Source organism: Penicillium chrysogenum, assembly GCF_028827035.1.
Source record: "Penicillium chrysogenum strain IBT 35668 chromosome Unknown utg000002l_segment0_segment0, whole genome shotgun sequence".
Taxonomy (NCBI): domain Eukaryota; kingdom Fungi; phylum Ascomycota; class Eurotiomycetes; order Eurotiales; family Aspergillaceae; genus Penicillium; species Penicillium chrysogenum.
Window position 1 is genome coordinate 3,049,438 of NW_026622750.1, and position 16,465 is coordinate 3,065,902.

The 16,465-nt window shown below is 48.0% G+C and overlaps 1 protein-coding gene across 1 annotated transcript; it reads right to left on the bottom strand.

Moving 5' to 3' along the window:
• Positions 1–302: 302 nt before the first annotated feature.
• On the bottom strand, positions 303–1,148 carry N7489_004655 (uncharacterized protein; the record flags this gene model as incomplete). The annotated part of the gene is made up of 2 exons (XM_056710407.1): positions 303–872; positions 978–1,148. The coding sequence occupies 2 exons, from the start codon at positions 1,146–1,148 to the stop codon at positions 303–305; spliced, it is 741 nt and encodes a 246-aa protein (XP_056568828.1).
• Between the last annotated feature and the right edge of the window lie 15,317 nt (positions 1,149–16,465).

The window sequence follows — 16,465 nt, forward strand, 5'->3', positions numbered from 1 at the left end:
GTGGGCCCTGCCGCTAACCACATTCAGCGACCATGGAACATTCTCTCTGCCATCCAAGCTGCGCTTGGCGGAGCGAGTCAAATCGTCAAAGGATTTACGTCAATATTCTTTCCACGGCAGGACATCGAAACCCATTTATTTTTTTAATTTTTACTGTTGTGATGGAATGGCTGTGGCGTTACTGAAGATAATCTCATGAGCTATCTACCTGCGTAGTGGCTATATAAACCGACTAGCCGGTTCCTCCATAGTAAAGCCAGGACCGCCGGAAACGCTGAATTTGCCATGTTTCACACAAGTGATTAATATTGGGTGATTGAAACTGGCGCCTCTTGAGTTACAAGGGGATAATCACTCGAAGCAGAAAACCCGGGCAGGGCATCGTGACCTAGAGTTCCAAGCGGGCCATCCTGCTCGGGCCAACTTCCGTGGATGCCTCCCGAGCTAGGCAAGTAGGATGCCAGTCTACGGTTCTGGAGGGCGTCGATCGTGTTCCAGAACCGAGTAGTCGCCGATACTAGCTCGCCATGCGTTTGATGCAAGACCGGCTGAATATCGTGCCATGAGACCAGGCCCTGCATGGTGGCGTGAGATGACTCCTGCGCCTGCTGCAATTGGCAGAGCTCTCGTTCAAGCCTCTGGTTCTCTCCCAAGGCTTTGTCTTTTGCTGTGATAGCCTCCTGTAGTTTCGAGGTCTCCTGGACCTTTTCAGCATGCAAACGCTGCATCGACTGGGAATCATGGGCTCTTTCTTCGTCTATCTCCTCAAGAGCCAGCTGGACCTCCTTTTGGATTTGGTCCATCACATCTAGGCACTTTCGGTGGGTCGCTTCATGGTCTTTCTTTCGGGTGCTTTCCGCTGTAGAATGCCCCTAAAAGCTAGCGTCAGCAAGGTGTAGTTATAAACGACTGATGGGATAAAGTAAACGAATACAACGCAGCTCGAGCAAGTGAAGGAAAAACAGAGACTAACATACCAGCCCTTTGTGATTCCCTACCGCCTTGAGAGGGTTACGTTCCGCCTTGGACCTAGAGGCCGTGGACCGAGCAGAACAAGGCGAGGAGGCACATGCCCTGCCAGTCCCGGGTTTCGTTGTGGCAGTACCGCAGCCTGCACCTCGCCGAGAGGGCTTGTGGTCTTTTGCCATGCTGAATCCTTCCGTTCGGTGAATGAATGTGGATTTAGTGAGACGCCGGGCAAAGTGAAGGAATGTTTGATCGCAGTGGCCTTCTGGGGAGTTTCGACTTTAAAGGTTTAGGTGGGGACAATCAAAAGCCCTAAAACGAGGTGAAAGCGTGACTCCTCCTGCCAAGCAGCTGTGCCGGCATCGGCATCATGAGCCTGAAAGCCAAGTACCCATTGACACAGGGACCCCACGGTGCGCTAGCGCGAAAGCACAAGATCTGCGGTTCTATTGTGGAGGAAGTGATCGACTGCCCCGTACCGGGATCTACGTTGAGGTATACGGTTGTGTCTCAGTACCAACCAGAGTCGAACCATCCGAGCCGCTCTTGGAAACAAGAAGGGCTCTCTGGCCTCAGCCATGTGTGGTGTAGTTGTACTACTGTCCAAGATGTAACTTCCACTATTTACACTGTCCCAGTCCCACTATTGCAACAGTTTCTGAAAGTTGGGCCCTAAAGACTTCCATTTCATTCGGAGAAGAAAACAATCCAGAAATATTAGGGCATGTATTATGGAACTAGGATTTGGAATCCAAGTTGGACCAACCATTGCCACTGTCGTGCTAAATTTTCCTTCGTCAAAGCTCACCAGGGTTCCATAGCTGACCATGAGACTTCTAGATCGTGTCGAAAAAGCCATAGCAGGAACCTGGGCTTAGTTTCCGGGGCAACCATTTGAGGCATTTCAACTACCAAGGCTCTTGAGCTGGGGTCCTCGACGATCGCCATTTTACCCCGCGAGATTGCAACGCTACTATCACACTCTGGTAAGACCCTGAACAAAGGAAGCACTTGTAGGACCAATCAAAAACCGCTTGTGAATATGGACCGATGATGGTACGGTCCTGTGATAGAAACTCGGCGATGACCCACGGGACAATAGATCAAGCAGGTTCTATTTGTAGTCAAGAGAAGAAATAGCAAAGTTTTTCAAAAAAGTCCAGACACGATCCACACGCCTAGTATCGACAGGCCAGTAATGATGCAACATACCTTTGTTGCTTGGTCCTTCTGAAGGGACCACCCTCACAGGTACGGCAGTTGAGGTATTTGGAATATCACGCAGGTATCCAGCAAAAGAATGGTACGCTGAAAGCAATCCATGGTCGGGTTCTCCTACCTGGTCTCGCAAGAAAATAACTTGGTCCTCGTCGAGTGCCGACCTGTTGGTTCTCGTTAGTCTCGTCCTTTGAAGGATGTTCAAGAAGGTATGTATCTTCTCCTGTACTAGCTTCCATAATGAGTATACTCTCTTCGAATCCGAAATCTGCGCTTTCTATCTGCTCAGATTCGTTCGCCAGTCTTATAACCCTAGCAGACAGTTTATAAACATTCAACGGATTTGAACGGATCAGCTGGGATTACATAAGCATATTCTTTTGGGTTTTGCCTGAAAAGCCGAGAAACCGATTGGCTCACGGAAATGGCAAGGTCCCACTCCTTTTCCAGCATCCGGCTGAATTCTACCCGTCCTCAGACTCTGGAGATCGAGAATATTTTGAATTCAGTAGTGCTACCTCATAGTATTCCAAAGGTCTACGCCCGTAGTGAGCATACCCGATTCTTCTGGATTCTCCTATGACGGTAGGGACAACTTCAACCACGGCCGACCTAGAAAGCAGGTGGAGCCGAAGTTTATTGGTAAGGTTTCCGATGAGATCGAAACTAAATCCTATTTATCCACGGATAATCCCATTTTCTCCCCGAACCAGCGTTTCCATGGTTCATTGAAAATCATTTGTCACGATTCAAGATGAGGCGATCAGCCATGGGCCGACGATCCCGCCCTCGGTTTTGCAGTCGTCGTGAAACTAGCCCTATGACTTGAGAATAGTGGGAAAGCTTTCCTTCACGTCAAAAATAACTGTGGCATGGATTGAAAATCAATTGTATGCCTCAGTCCCAACTACACATTACTCAGGTTTCGACATAGCTTCCAGTCAGACCCATTCAGACCACTGGGAATCCAACCAAGCATATTCCCCCAAGCCGATAAGAGTCCAGACGTTTTTAGAGCTTCCAAGGAGCCCCTAGCTACGATGTCATGATCTCATTGCGAGGACAGTTCTCGGTTCGAGGGGCTTTTATAAACAAAGCTGCTGATCGTTTATCCTCTATACCTCTAGCCTTCATTGTACTCGTTAAGCCTTATTAGACCATGGATACACTCATGACCAGCCTGCCAACAAATGTTGGGGCCATCCTCATGGAGAATATCTCCATCATCCAGATCGTGTCCATGTTCTCTATCGGCGCGTACAATGCCCTAGAAACAGGGATTGTCACGTTCGACTCATTCAAGCGCTACCGGGGCCTCTATTTCTGGAGCATGCAATTTGCATCCTGGGGAATTCTCGTGCATGCAATTCCTGCTATGGCTCGCTTTATCTCTCAGGCGTCCAACCTCCCGACGTCCATCCCCTTCATGATAGGATGGTACGCCATGGTTACCGGCCAAGCTGTCGTCCTCTACTCGCGTCTGCACCTCGTTTTCTCCGACATGAGAAAGGTGCGGTGGGTTCTATGGATGATCATTACAAACGCTTGCATCCTACATATCCCAATGACCGTTTTTTTCTTCGGCCTCAACCGCGGCGACGCACGCTTTGCTCGCCCTGCCGCGATATTTGACCGGATCCAATCGACGGGTTTTTGCATACAAGATTTCGTCATCTGTGGCATATATATATATAAAGCGGTGCACCATTTCAAGAGTGTCATTATAATCCGCGGTCGCGACGGCCGCAACGCCATTATCCATCTATTTTGCATCAACATCCTCGTTGTAATCCTGAACGTTTTACTCCTCCTCGCGGAGTACAAGCTACACTACATTCAAGTGAGCTTCAAGACCGTGGTGTACAGCATCAAGCTGAAGTTGGAATTCTCTGTGCTCAACCGTCTCCGGTTGCTGACGAGTACGAAGCCCTGCGTCTGCCAGCATGGACCCGAGGGAAGCCGTCCATCAAACGATAAAAATATTTTTGGCATGGTCTCTTCACGATCAGTTGTCGCACCGGATGTGACCTCGCAATCTGGAGCTACCCAAACCGATATGCCACGTTCGTTGCGGCCAAGCATTTATGGATACGATGAAGCGCTACGCGAGACGTCGAGCGAGAATATGATGCTCCCTGGAGACGCTTTTTCTTCAGCAACACTACCAGAGAGCCACTCAAACACCCTTCCGAGTGACTCAGAAACCCTGCCTGCGCTAGAATTGAGCTTGTCGCAATTCTCGCCAAAGTTCGACGTCTGAGCATTCCACGAGGGAGTACTGCTCGTTTATTTCGGCTCATCAACGGCGGTGCGGGAATTTGTGCCTTTATCACAGACAGGCATAATTCCGTACAACCTTGATGGTTAGTAGGTGGCGACATCCTTACTGAGACACTTGATTCCAAGTCTTTTTAGACGGTGTGATTGATGTATCGTGCCTAAGAGGATGCTGTTCTACGCTTGTTAAGCGAATGTCGTCAATGTCGGTCGGCGCGATAGGCCAATCGCAGGATGGGATAGAATGGGAAATACATGTACAGATCAGCGATGGAGTATACAAGGGATATGTCATCAAACAAGTCTCGTACTATCGGCACGCAAGTTCGTTGTCCAACGATGTTTGCCAAGATGCCATTTGGTTTCAGCCCACTGGATGTGAACCTGATTGAGAAGGGCCATTTATTGCAATTCGTACTTGGAACCATGATGAAAGCTGAAACGGGGTACTAGAGAAGGTTTAGCTCAAATAAAGGCAATCCCTATCTGGCTAGGTGAGCCTACCGCGTTTTACCTTTGGGATGGCGGATCCATCGTTAGTCCCTTTGGTGGAAGTGAATTTTCATAACATTCAACGCGATCGACTAAGTTTGTCATACATTTTCCGCAGCACTTGTACATGAATCATAAGGTTGATCGACTTTGAACAGTCTTCAATTCCCAGAGCATATGTTCTAATTAGTAGAGCACAGCAGAAGCCTTTGGGGAGATAATATCTTGCACAGAGTGATAAGAGAGAACGACCTTGGCGGGATATAGGTTGCAAGGGGTCGACTGAACGAATCAGGAGGCCCCTACAAGTGCATCCAATTGAGGGAGACACTTGTTGCTAGTATGGTGGAGACTCACGGCTTGGACACTGGGTCTGCTGGAGACATTTGAATGGGTGTAGGGTGATAAGACCTCTTGGAATCAAGTTAGTACCTTTCTCGCGACAAAACTCGATGACCCAATGAACTTACTAGTTGATGTTGGGAAAGAGGCCAATCTTTTGTGTTTGAGGCCAGAACGAAGATCTTCCCGGATTTCTTCATCCGAAGAACGAGATGGATATCGGCATCGCATTCCGAGCTATACTGGGATGCCTTTTTGAAAAGAGACTTTCTTCTCCTGCGTGCTTTTTGATTCACTGCGTCGGCTGGGTTGGTTCTCAGCTTTGGTTGAACATCCATATTGATATTCTTCGCTGGCTCTGACCGGGAGCGGACAAGAAGTAGGAGGATAAAATCAAGGAGGAATTGAGCGGACAATTTTAGAATTCGAGTTTGGTAGTAGTGACTTGATACATAAATGGTGGTCCGTGGCGAGCGCCGCACTTTTGTCACAAGGAAAATTCAACACAGGGACAGAATGTTAGCAGCATTGGTCTTGATAGGGGATGCTGGTGGGTAAAGTCCATCGTTGAATCGTGCCAGATCGTACAAGGAGTGGTGAGTCGACCCGACTCAGTTAAACGGGGACCTCCACTTCCCTTCGGATGTGAAAACATTTTATTGCAATGATGGGCTCACCACTGGTTTCAGTCAATGGGTACAACCATATTGATCTCGAGAGCCAAATTTTGAACTGTTACCTGCTGCGATGCACTTTAAGCCAAAAGAACAGCACAACTAGGCTGCACTGTGGTTTCGTGATGGACTCATATATCTGCGGCAGCCTCAACAGTTCAAGCGCGTCCTTCGGTTTATGTGCACTTCAGAGATATATAAGCCGCTGCCAATCCTAGTATAACCTTCAGCTATATGATATCTAACTTTATTTGGCCACTGGAGGCCATCTCGCGTTTTACTATGGTACTCGTGAAATGGTGTCTGCTTTTGCAGGCAGTTGTATTTTCGCCGACATATGCGCACCTGAGAATGGCGTCTCCCGAGCCCTACGGATCTAGTAGGAAGACACTTGACAACTCGCCACTTGCAGCAGATGGTAGTGACTTTCCTTGCAAGATATCCCCAGGTGACTTTATCGTTCCGACTGAAGAGGCAACTTATCGGACTGGGAGCAACAATTTCATCAAGCTTCTGGGCAGCGCCACCCATGGCGGTGGGTCCTGCCAGGTGAGCCTCACCAGTGATCGTGAGCCGACAAAGAATTCGGAATGGAAAGTCATCAAGTCCTACGAAGGGGGATGCCCTGCAAAAGGACCCGGAAATCTTGATGGGAGTGCCGAGTCGGACCATTCTCTCCAACTCCACTTCGCGATCCCTGACGGTATTGCACCCGGGAAATACACCTTGGCCTGGACATGGTTTAATCGTATCGGCAATCGAGAGATGTACATGAACTGCGCACCCATCACTGTGGCTAATGAGTCGCCGTCAAATTCGTCGGACAACACACCCAAACAATCGCTGGCTTTTCCTCCTATGTTCATCGCCAACGTGAATGGTTGCATTACCAGAGAAAATGTAGACATTCACTTCCCTTGGCCTGGAAGTATTGTTGAATATAACGGCGACAGCAAATATCGCCCGCAAGAAGGCGAACCGGTATGCACCGGAAATCCTACATTCGGCCCAATTCCCATCACCGATACAGCCGACACCGGCGGGGCTAATTCCACTACTGAAAATGCCAACTCGATGCCTTGTTCGTGTGGCTGCCAGGGTAGCTAAACTTGTATAAATATCCTGATGAGCAATGGGGTCCTGCAACGCAGAGATATATAGACGGGAGCGTTCAGACCCATCTAGCTCAATCCAGATCGTCTGTGAAGTGGAAAGTTCCAGTCTAATAATATTCACCTCTCTTTGTTGATTACAAACCTGGTTTCAGTATTATAGTTCCAGCGGGGAGCACATCTGCGAGATAATGATAGTATTTTGCCCAGCGGGTATGATTATGTCTCAAATCCAAACAGAAGCAACGCACTCCTTGTGTTACATAGACCCTAGTTAAATAGGCGAGAAACGAATGCAAACGAATGCAAATAAATTGACAATACCGATGGGTCATATAAGTAAGAACTGGTTATAACAACAGGTCGCAAATTGCGTGTAGTCGAGGGGCTACCCCGAACCTACTATATTTGTTCGCTTGAAGAGCGTTTGAAACTACCACCGTCTGAACCATACTCCATCTACCAATCTGCCGTACCTAGCTTTTCTTATGCACCAATAATATATTGTCCGAACAGCACAGATGGAAAATAGGATCGCGGGTTCCTTCTCAATTTGGTAGGCCTCAAAAATCAGCCGAGCAAAAGCCAATGAGTTTGTCCTTCAGCAACGAGCATAGTAAGATTTGATACCATGATAGGCAGTCTTGTTGGCTACACTGACCAACAATTTCAACTCTCCCTCGCATGAATCTCGGGTAAACATCTCATTCTGTCACATTAGCCGAGAACATGATGAGACGGAATGAACTTACCTGCAAGATTTCCTCGACGGAGATACTTTCCAGTTGGCAAGGTAAGTTCTGAATCTCCGTTTCCCACTCGTATGTACGATTTTTCAACATCAATTTCGTGACAACATCGGCTAGAGCGCATAATTTCGTCGTCGCAGGATTCATTTCCGATTCTTTAATTTCGCAGCTATTCTCGACGCCCACTATTGAAAGTCAGTTTTCATCAATTTTCGCAATATCCGCGGATACCTCACTAATCTTGACATCACTAGACTGCGTAAGCAGGATTGTTTCCGGGCCTAGGGTAGCGAGTGCTCGCCCGAGCCCGCGCAGATATTGGATTCCTTCTAATACCTATGCCAAGCTAATTTCGAATGCACCTGCAAGAGCCTTTTTCTGACTCACCGGCTTGACAATTCCAACGAGTTCGTCGGTGGTGATCGAGCAGCTGGAGGCTAAAATGTGGCCGACTGACACCTCTGTTGGTTCCCAGATCAACGTGCACGATGCATCATGATGGTAATATTCGAGCAATTTTAGGAAGCTTGGATGGAAGACTTGCTCCATCAGCTCTAGGAAACCTGTGGCGGGAGAGAACTGTTTTTCAAGTTGTTGGATATGCACCAACTTCCCTCTTTCCGACTTATTTCGGGCAAATATCAGAGACCGATCTTGGGATGATCCAGCGGCAGGTTCAAAAGTATCCCATGGGTTCTGATTCAGTTGTGGGATCCTTGCGTTCGGGCGACCCGGGTGTGGCTCCATTGAACCTTGTGTGATTACGGCGGTGGCCATTTTCTGTATTGTTGGGGGTTGGATATGCGGAGCCGCCGTTGAGTTTGGACTCAGCTGCTCATTGCAGAAGGCCGACTCATCAAGCCACACGGTAGAAGGTCGGCTGTGTTTGGTCTTAGCGCGATTCATAATGCTGTGTTGGCTTCGCGGCGTGGAAAAGAATAGCGAGGAGGGACAAGGGTCAAAGAACCATTTATAGCTCCAAGATATTATTTTGACACATGACCTTCGTCTTCGCAATGTCAGTCAATTGGTAACAACATAACGACATTGGATCTTTAAGTGTGGTGGTGAATTGCCGCAATTATAGTAGGTTACAGTGACCCTCTGTTGATCGGGATTTCCACCACCGTCAATTGAAGTGTGGAAAGTTGAGGTGCGGTTGCGCGGCATCAGAAAATAGCTTATAATTTTCAGTTTATTTTAACAGGTCTACTTTCAACATGTTCAGATGCTGTTCCCCTTGAATATCCAACATTTTGTTTTCCTTTTTGCTAGAGTCTCGCTGCAGAAAAGCACAACAGGAGGTAAAATTATTCTTGGTCAGAGACAGATATCGTGGGCTAGCCCCATTCTGCTCCTCCGTGGAGGATGTTGAGCAAATTAAATGGTTCGACGTTCATCAACTATTTTGACAACTAGGAGGAGCAGATAGCATAAAGTCAGCCATCGAGTGGTCGATGACCACACCACATTTCCAGACCCTTCATCCGGTATGGTAGGTCCGATTCGTGTAGGGGCAGGAATATGAGCTGTTGTGATAGCCTCCACCGTACCCCCAGTTGGCAGTGTGAATGTTGGAATTATCAAAGCTAAGGGCATGGCGGCGTTGTTCCAGGAGGGCGTTTGGGTTGTCTTCATGCTTTGAGTGGACGCCATTTCGTCTCCGACACCTGGGCCGACAGTAGGGTGGGTCGTAATTATATCACACGCAAAACTCTCGGTACTTGAAATTGTCAACCCATAAACATAGCAATGTCGGTAATGTTGGTTGAATTACGTTCTGGTTTTGTGCATGAGGCACTGTTTCCGGCGTCACGGTAGTCGTTGGGACTTTGGTAGACATGCCATTTGGCCCAGGCTAGATTTGATTCCTCTATCGGAAAACACCTGGCTCCTAGCTATGTCCTGCTCCGCGGATTAGAGATATTGCGAGGGAGTGGGGTTTGCGTGGTGGGGGCTTCTTACCGTACGCACTGGCAAAACTGGCTAATTCCCAAGAGTAGCGCCGTTTGGGTGGTCTTTCTGAGGATAGGACTCACGTATTTGAGCAGAAAGGAGGTCTCACAAAGGGGGTTGGCCTAATATTTATGCTCTCGTATATTTCACTTATACCTTGGCTTTAAAATTAAACCATGCTGGCAATAGGGCACCAACTCACGTTAGTTAATAAATATAGCTTCAACGGTATCGGGATCATGCGCAATATGATGAATGGTTACTTAACACGCTTGACTACCCAACGTTTCTCAACATGGCTACTTGAACCAAATCTTGTTGCACTCAATTAATGGAAAGATTTAAGAGCTTGGTCTGTTAGCACAACTTCCTTCACCGTATGTAATATGCGTATGTAGCTCCCTACGGCTCTCATGTAGAACATTTTCTTTGACAATTCGGGGAATCACAGCATATTGATCTGGGAAATCGATAGACCAAAACTTGAGATATTAAATTTCTCGAAACATACCCTGTCTATAAGCTTGTTTGCTAACAACATCCAACATCAGGTGGGAAGTTCGTGTATCGTATTGTGTTTTGGTGGCAAAAGAAAATATAGCCGGCTTCTAGCTTCCTTGAATTTGACTGATACTATTGCTTTGCTAATACAGACTTCTATTCATCAAGATGGCCATTTCCAAAATTTGATGATTTTTACTGGAAGATGAGATAGACTCGCAGGAAATAAGAGTAGGATTTAACAATCAACATGCCAGCAAAAACCAAAGTAAAGGTTCTTTCGAGGTACATAAACAACAGTATATGTTTACTATCTACAGGGTTATCGTACAATTTCTTTTGGAAAGATGAAGTGTATTTGGCAGAATGAGAAGTGTCAATTTAAATAAAAGCATGCTATCTATCGGTCTATCAGCAATCAGTCTAACCATTCTATCGATTTAGAGCGCCATTTAGGCGATCTTCAATCTACTGACCGCCGAGGGCTTCCGTACGAGAATCTCTTTTACGATTGAACATGCTATTTTTCTGGGCTCGGACCAATTTCCTTAGATAATAGGGATACATGATGAATATTGGATGGAAATCGGAAAACTGAACAAGAAGTGATGCTGTGAGACAGGGATGGACGAGAGGGGCTATCGGGCGCGCGCAAAGATCCACATTTAGGCCCATTGTGAGAGTTCACAACTAAACCCTAGAAGCAAAAGGGCTTCCGCAGTACCAGAATGAGAGTTAGAATAAAAAAAGGAAAAGATGGAAAATACCAGTCTCGATGCAACGGTGATACTTCTGACCAGGCTCTTCTCCGTTCTGAAAACCCTGGTATCACGTATCAAGAGCGGTGGATGCTCGAGAACGCCGGATATCCTCATCTTCTTTCCTGACCCGCTCCAGCTTGTAGAACTTGTAGAGTGCAAGAAGTGCTGAACAGCTCAGGAGAGTTGCTCCAGTAACAGCAGTTGTTATGATAGCCATCACCGACCAATCCCCACCTTGAGATGTACAAACATTGATGACAGTGGTTAGCAGCCCGGCAGCAGCATGTAGGCATAGGGGTCTAGTCCAGGATTAGAGTTGAATCTGGCTTTTCATACCTCTGTCAGTTGGGACTTGTTCACTTACAAAAAAACTTTGTTGATTAGCCAGGGGTAGTTTCCCCTGAGATTTGGGAAATGCATCAGCCACATGAGAGCCGCAATTCCACTAACAAAAAGCAAGCACGCAATAGCGAGTAACGGGGGGTTCTGGATCATATGTAGAACTGTACGACCGGCCTCGTTGGCTTGCAACGTCTTTTCAACCTGGTTTGAGGTCTGTAGCGAAGTGAATGTGCCGGGAATGACTAGATAGCCGGCCAGCAGTGCCCAGTTAGCCGCGCCAACTGTGATACTGAAACGCATATCCATTTCTGCCTCTTCTCTAAGCATTCTGACATAGGAAGTTTCATCGGCGTGGTGTATCTGGTTGACTCCACACAGCGCCGGGGCCACGTCCGCAGCTGAGCAAGACAGAACAAGCACAGGGTCAATTTCACGAAGTGGAGTCTTTTCCGATCCCGTTTTCGCTGGGGTACTTGTGTGATCGTCCACACCGAAGGCCATGACCCAAAAATTTTAAGGTTATCGTAAGGAGGCAAATCAACAAGAACCGTGTCAGCGCTTTAAATAGTCCATATGAAAGGCCACTATAATACGTGCTCTAACTAGGTCTAGGGTCCTAGTATGGGGAAGACGCATTTGTATCTTGCGGTGAGACCTACGTGGGCTAGTTTCCGAAGTCAAAAAAGAATGCCATCTGACAAAACGTGAAAGTTGCTTCATAATCGGTTTAAGCGACCGCCATCTGCAAATGCACTGGCGGAAGAAATCTGCTGCTTGACATGTTTTTGATTCAGAGGGGATTTTGAGGCGGGACAAGGTTATGCCAACTTCAACCTGAGCGTCGGCCACCTGTAAGTCACTGCCAGTCACTTTCAGATGAGAGCCCGTATATAAGGTTCCCAATAGGCCCATTCTTTTGCCAATCTCTCAATCTCTCAATCTCTCTAATGGCTGCCTGGCTTGACCTCGTCAAAGAGAATGAAGCTTGGGATTTAGTTGATACCAACCGCCTAGAACAACTAGTGCAGGGATTACCCAATCCAAAATATCAATATCCATCCCTGCTCTACTTTTACGGAAATTCAAACCGCAAGAAAGCCTTGCGGGCTCTGTTCCCCTACAACAATATCACACGGAAAGGCCCCGCAGGCTTGATCCGTCTCCATCTCAGCACCAAGACCGCCCATACGCAGAATCCTATATTGTTTGCTGAAAGCGGTCTATGCCTCGAACAAAGCTTGGGGGATTCCAAGTGGCTCAAGAATTCAACGACAAAGCATCAAACCTTCTCATTAGGGGGTGCAGACGGGACGTTGACCCCTGCAAGGCTACAGCAAGAGGTCAAGAGGCAACTCGTTTTACCATGGACCCAGATCCTGTGTTTATTCCTCGATTCCGTCCCTGACATCCAATCCGCAACAAACTTATTACAGAGACCACGTCGACAGCTTACAATTGGCGATGAGGTTGTTCCCGCTCCCCTGCAGGTAGTCATTGTCTTGACCAATAGTCAACATGTAACAGAAGCCTTCGCACAGGAATGCGCTCAGCTCCAAAAGCTCGATACTGGGACAGTCACGATTCTGGACCTGCGTCCACGTCACGGGCTTTCAGATAGCGTCGTTTTCCAGCCACTGCAAACATTGATCGTTAAGCAGCTCAGTATAGTCCAGGCCGAGCGAATTTCCAATTGTCGACGCTTCTCGGCGTCTCATCTGAGCGCTTTCTGGAGCACTGGCGTACAAAGCCACGAAAGGCTCCTGCATGCAGCACGATTCGATATTTTGGCAAGAGCCCGAAGGGACTATGTGAGGAACAAAACGATGGATGATTGCCTTCGAGAGGTTACGCAAACATCCATTGGCTACTCAAAGGAGGACTTTGATGACCTTGTAGCCTCGGCCTTCTTGATGGACGCCTATCCCCCTCAAATGCATGGTACGACCATCCTTCTTGACTCATACCCTCAACTCAATTAAGAAGCTAATTTGCCCAGGATTCTCGCCTACCGTGGTGTTCGCCGCACTTTATAAGAAGCGATGTCTAAGCATCTGGGACAATGAGTTCAAATACCATATTGCTGGCGTTTCATCCCGCTTCGTACACCACTTTGCGCAATTGAGCGCAGTAAAGACATCGGCAGCCATTCGAAAAGAGACGTTGTGTCGCTTGTATCGCCAGTGGGGTGGTCTTCGCTCCACCACTACTTGTTTGGTCTGTCTGAGTCGACCCCCGGAGCATATGCTCCCGTGCAAGCATGCAATATGTGACACTTGTGTCGTAATCTTCGGAAAGCCAAGTCGTCTTGGGGAGTACCATTTCGAGATTGCTCAATGTCCCATCTGCGAAGAGAAGTCCGACGTTACCGTTCGCCAACTACCTCCCACGAAGCCCCCGGTAATTCTCAGTTTAGATGGTGGTGAGTGCGCGGCCTGATCCAACTGGGCCTTCTACGGGCTTTAGAAAGTCGCATTAGCATTCCGATCGCATCTTTGCCGGACCTGTGCATTGGAACCAGTGTAGGTACGTACGCCGAGTGGCCGAGTCTTTTTGTGGTTGATATACTAAGAAACCTCCTCTAGGCGCATTGACGGCAATTGACGTTTTTCTCAATCAATCTTCGGTCACACAATGCTTCGATGCGTTCCCGCACCTGGCGCGAAACATTTTTTGTCATTCATCCGAAACCCCAATTCCTCGCTGTATCCGGTGGTTTGCCTCGGCGTTCAACTTGACCACAGATGGCCTTTACGATTCCGAAGGTCTGTCGAAGATTTTGAAAGCAGCCGTTGACCCATCTCGTCGCATGTTCGATGTCGCCACCGCCAATCCTGCGGGTTGCCGGATCGCCATTGTAGCAAGCCGCACATCTGATGGTAAAGCCTGCGTGCTAGCCAATTACCGAGGAACAAGTCCACGTTCCACCAATACCGCCTACGAGTTTCTAACTCCACACAACGACCGACAAAACCCTTCCTTACTTGACGCGTAAGTGACCGTTTGCAGCCAGTTGATTTGGACAGTGGTAGTGGATCTTGCTAACAGTTAGCTTTTGACAGGTCGATATACAGTGGTGCAGCGCCCATGTGAGTCCAAGCACCATGAGACATTTCAACACGCTGACATTTTCTAGCTACTTCCAACCAAAAGAGTTGCCAGGCCTTTGTCTACAAGACGGTGGGGTCCGTGCGAACAACCCACTCGCCATTGCTTTGCGAGAGTCGAGCATCATCTGGCCCATGGCGAAACGACACGACCTTCTCCTCTCTGTCGGAACAGGCTTCTCCACATCTCCCCCAGTCGTCCAACGGGCATACTGGGTCGAATCTGGGAGGGGCCTCTTCCCCGACTGTTCCGGGCCATGATGTGCTCTCCATCTATGGATGGAAAGCAAGGCTTTTTGGAAGCTCTGAATTACCTACCCCATCTGTCGACGCCTGATATTTTCCGACTAGACCAGGCAATCGATGGGACGCTCCCTGGATTAGACGATGTGTGCTCGCTGGAAGCGATGTCGAATATGGATTTTGCAGTTCCAGCTGAGCTTGTGAGGACCATTCTCGCGTCGGCAATGTTTTTCTTTGAGTTGGATGAAACTCCCATCCAGGGTAAGGCTTCATTTCATTGTCGGGGGTCTGTTCTTTGTTCAAGACCAAATCCTGCCGAGATCTTGCAGCGGGTGCTTGTCGAGTTCCCCGGCGCCAGATTTAAGTCTGGTCAGGATCTTGATTTAGGAAGCATAGATCTAGTCGACATTTGCCAGTTTTGTGGATACTTCAGAAAGCGCATTGATTTTCGGGTCACCAGCCTTGACGAAATGGTCACAATTGAAATTGCCAATGATACCTTTCGCGAAAGGATCGGTGGTTTCCCCAAATCGGTGCTGGAATTCCTCGATGAGCAAAAGGCTTACGCCCAGTTCGGTCGCGCAGATCATCGAGATCAAGAATGGCCGCCGCAGAGATCTTGTTACTGCTATCGCGGGTCAAAGCGACTAGTTCACTTCCTGGAGCCTGCTTTGGGGCAGAAAAGGCGGCGGTTATGAGCTAGGTGAAACTGTAGTTTGGCGTTCAAGTCAGTTAATAAGTAGAATACAAAATGTAATTAGGTCTCGACGGGTCACCCCGATGAAATGCAAGACGCACGGAGACTAGGTTTACTCTGGCAATATTAGCAACAATTAGAATCATACAATTGTTTTAGATAGGAGTCTGAATTCAAACTGCGGGATATTATCTGTCTATATCTTGTAACCCGTGGACACATGTTATGGTCGCCCTCGTATGTTGAAATCTGAAAGCGCGAGTAGGTGGCGGGGCGAAGACAATCGCCGCAAAGCTCGCTCGCTCTCAAAGAACCATGCGACGTCTCCATAATACCACCCCTTAGTGTGACAATATACTTGGCGTCTGGGAACATTGCTGAAGTTCTCAACAGACTAACTTGGTGCTATGCCAGTGCTAGTCTACGACCAAGAATTCGCGGTTCGTCAACGGTGGTGAGAATGAGAGGATAGCCGTCCAGAAAATATCCTAGAGCACAAATCGGCTGCTTCGCCCATAAAATGGACTTACCGTTCTTATAATACCAGCAACTCTCGGCCCCTACCTCAGTCTTAGAGAGCCGAGACGTGCTCAGTCCGCGACCGATATGAACCCTTTCCAACATCGAATTCCCGGTTACTCTCGCGACAACACTTCAAGCATCTACAGTCGATCCACAGACACAGCCAAAGATACTATCCCTATTACTACCATACCAACTACCCTACAAATCAAGCCATCTCTTCCTGAGATAAATTTACTGGACCACCAAATCTCTATGGCTCGCGGATCTACCATGGCCTTGGAAACCACCCGGCCACGACTGAGAAAATCCAAAACACAACCCGAAATGTCAATGTCCGAATTGAAGACCGAAAGGATACGGCAGCACCGCCAACAGGGACTTGAGAACGACTTTTATTGCAAGTGTTTTGAGAGCTTCCACCAACTTGTCAGCACCACAATGGACGCGACTCAAAGTCTGGCTCTGCAGTATCATTTCAACCCGGCAAACAGCCCTTCTGGGGACCC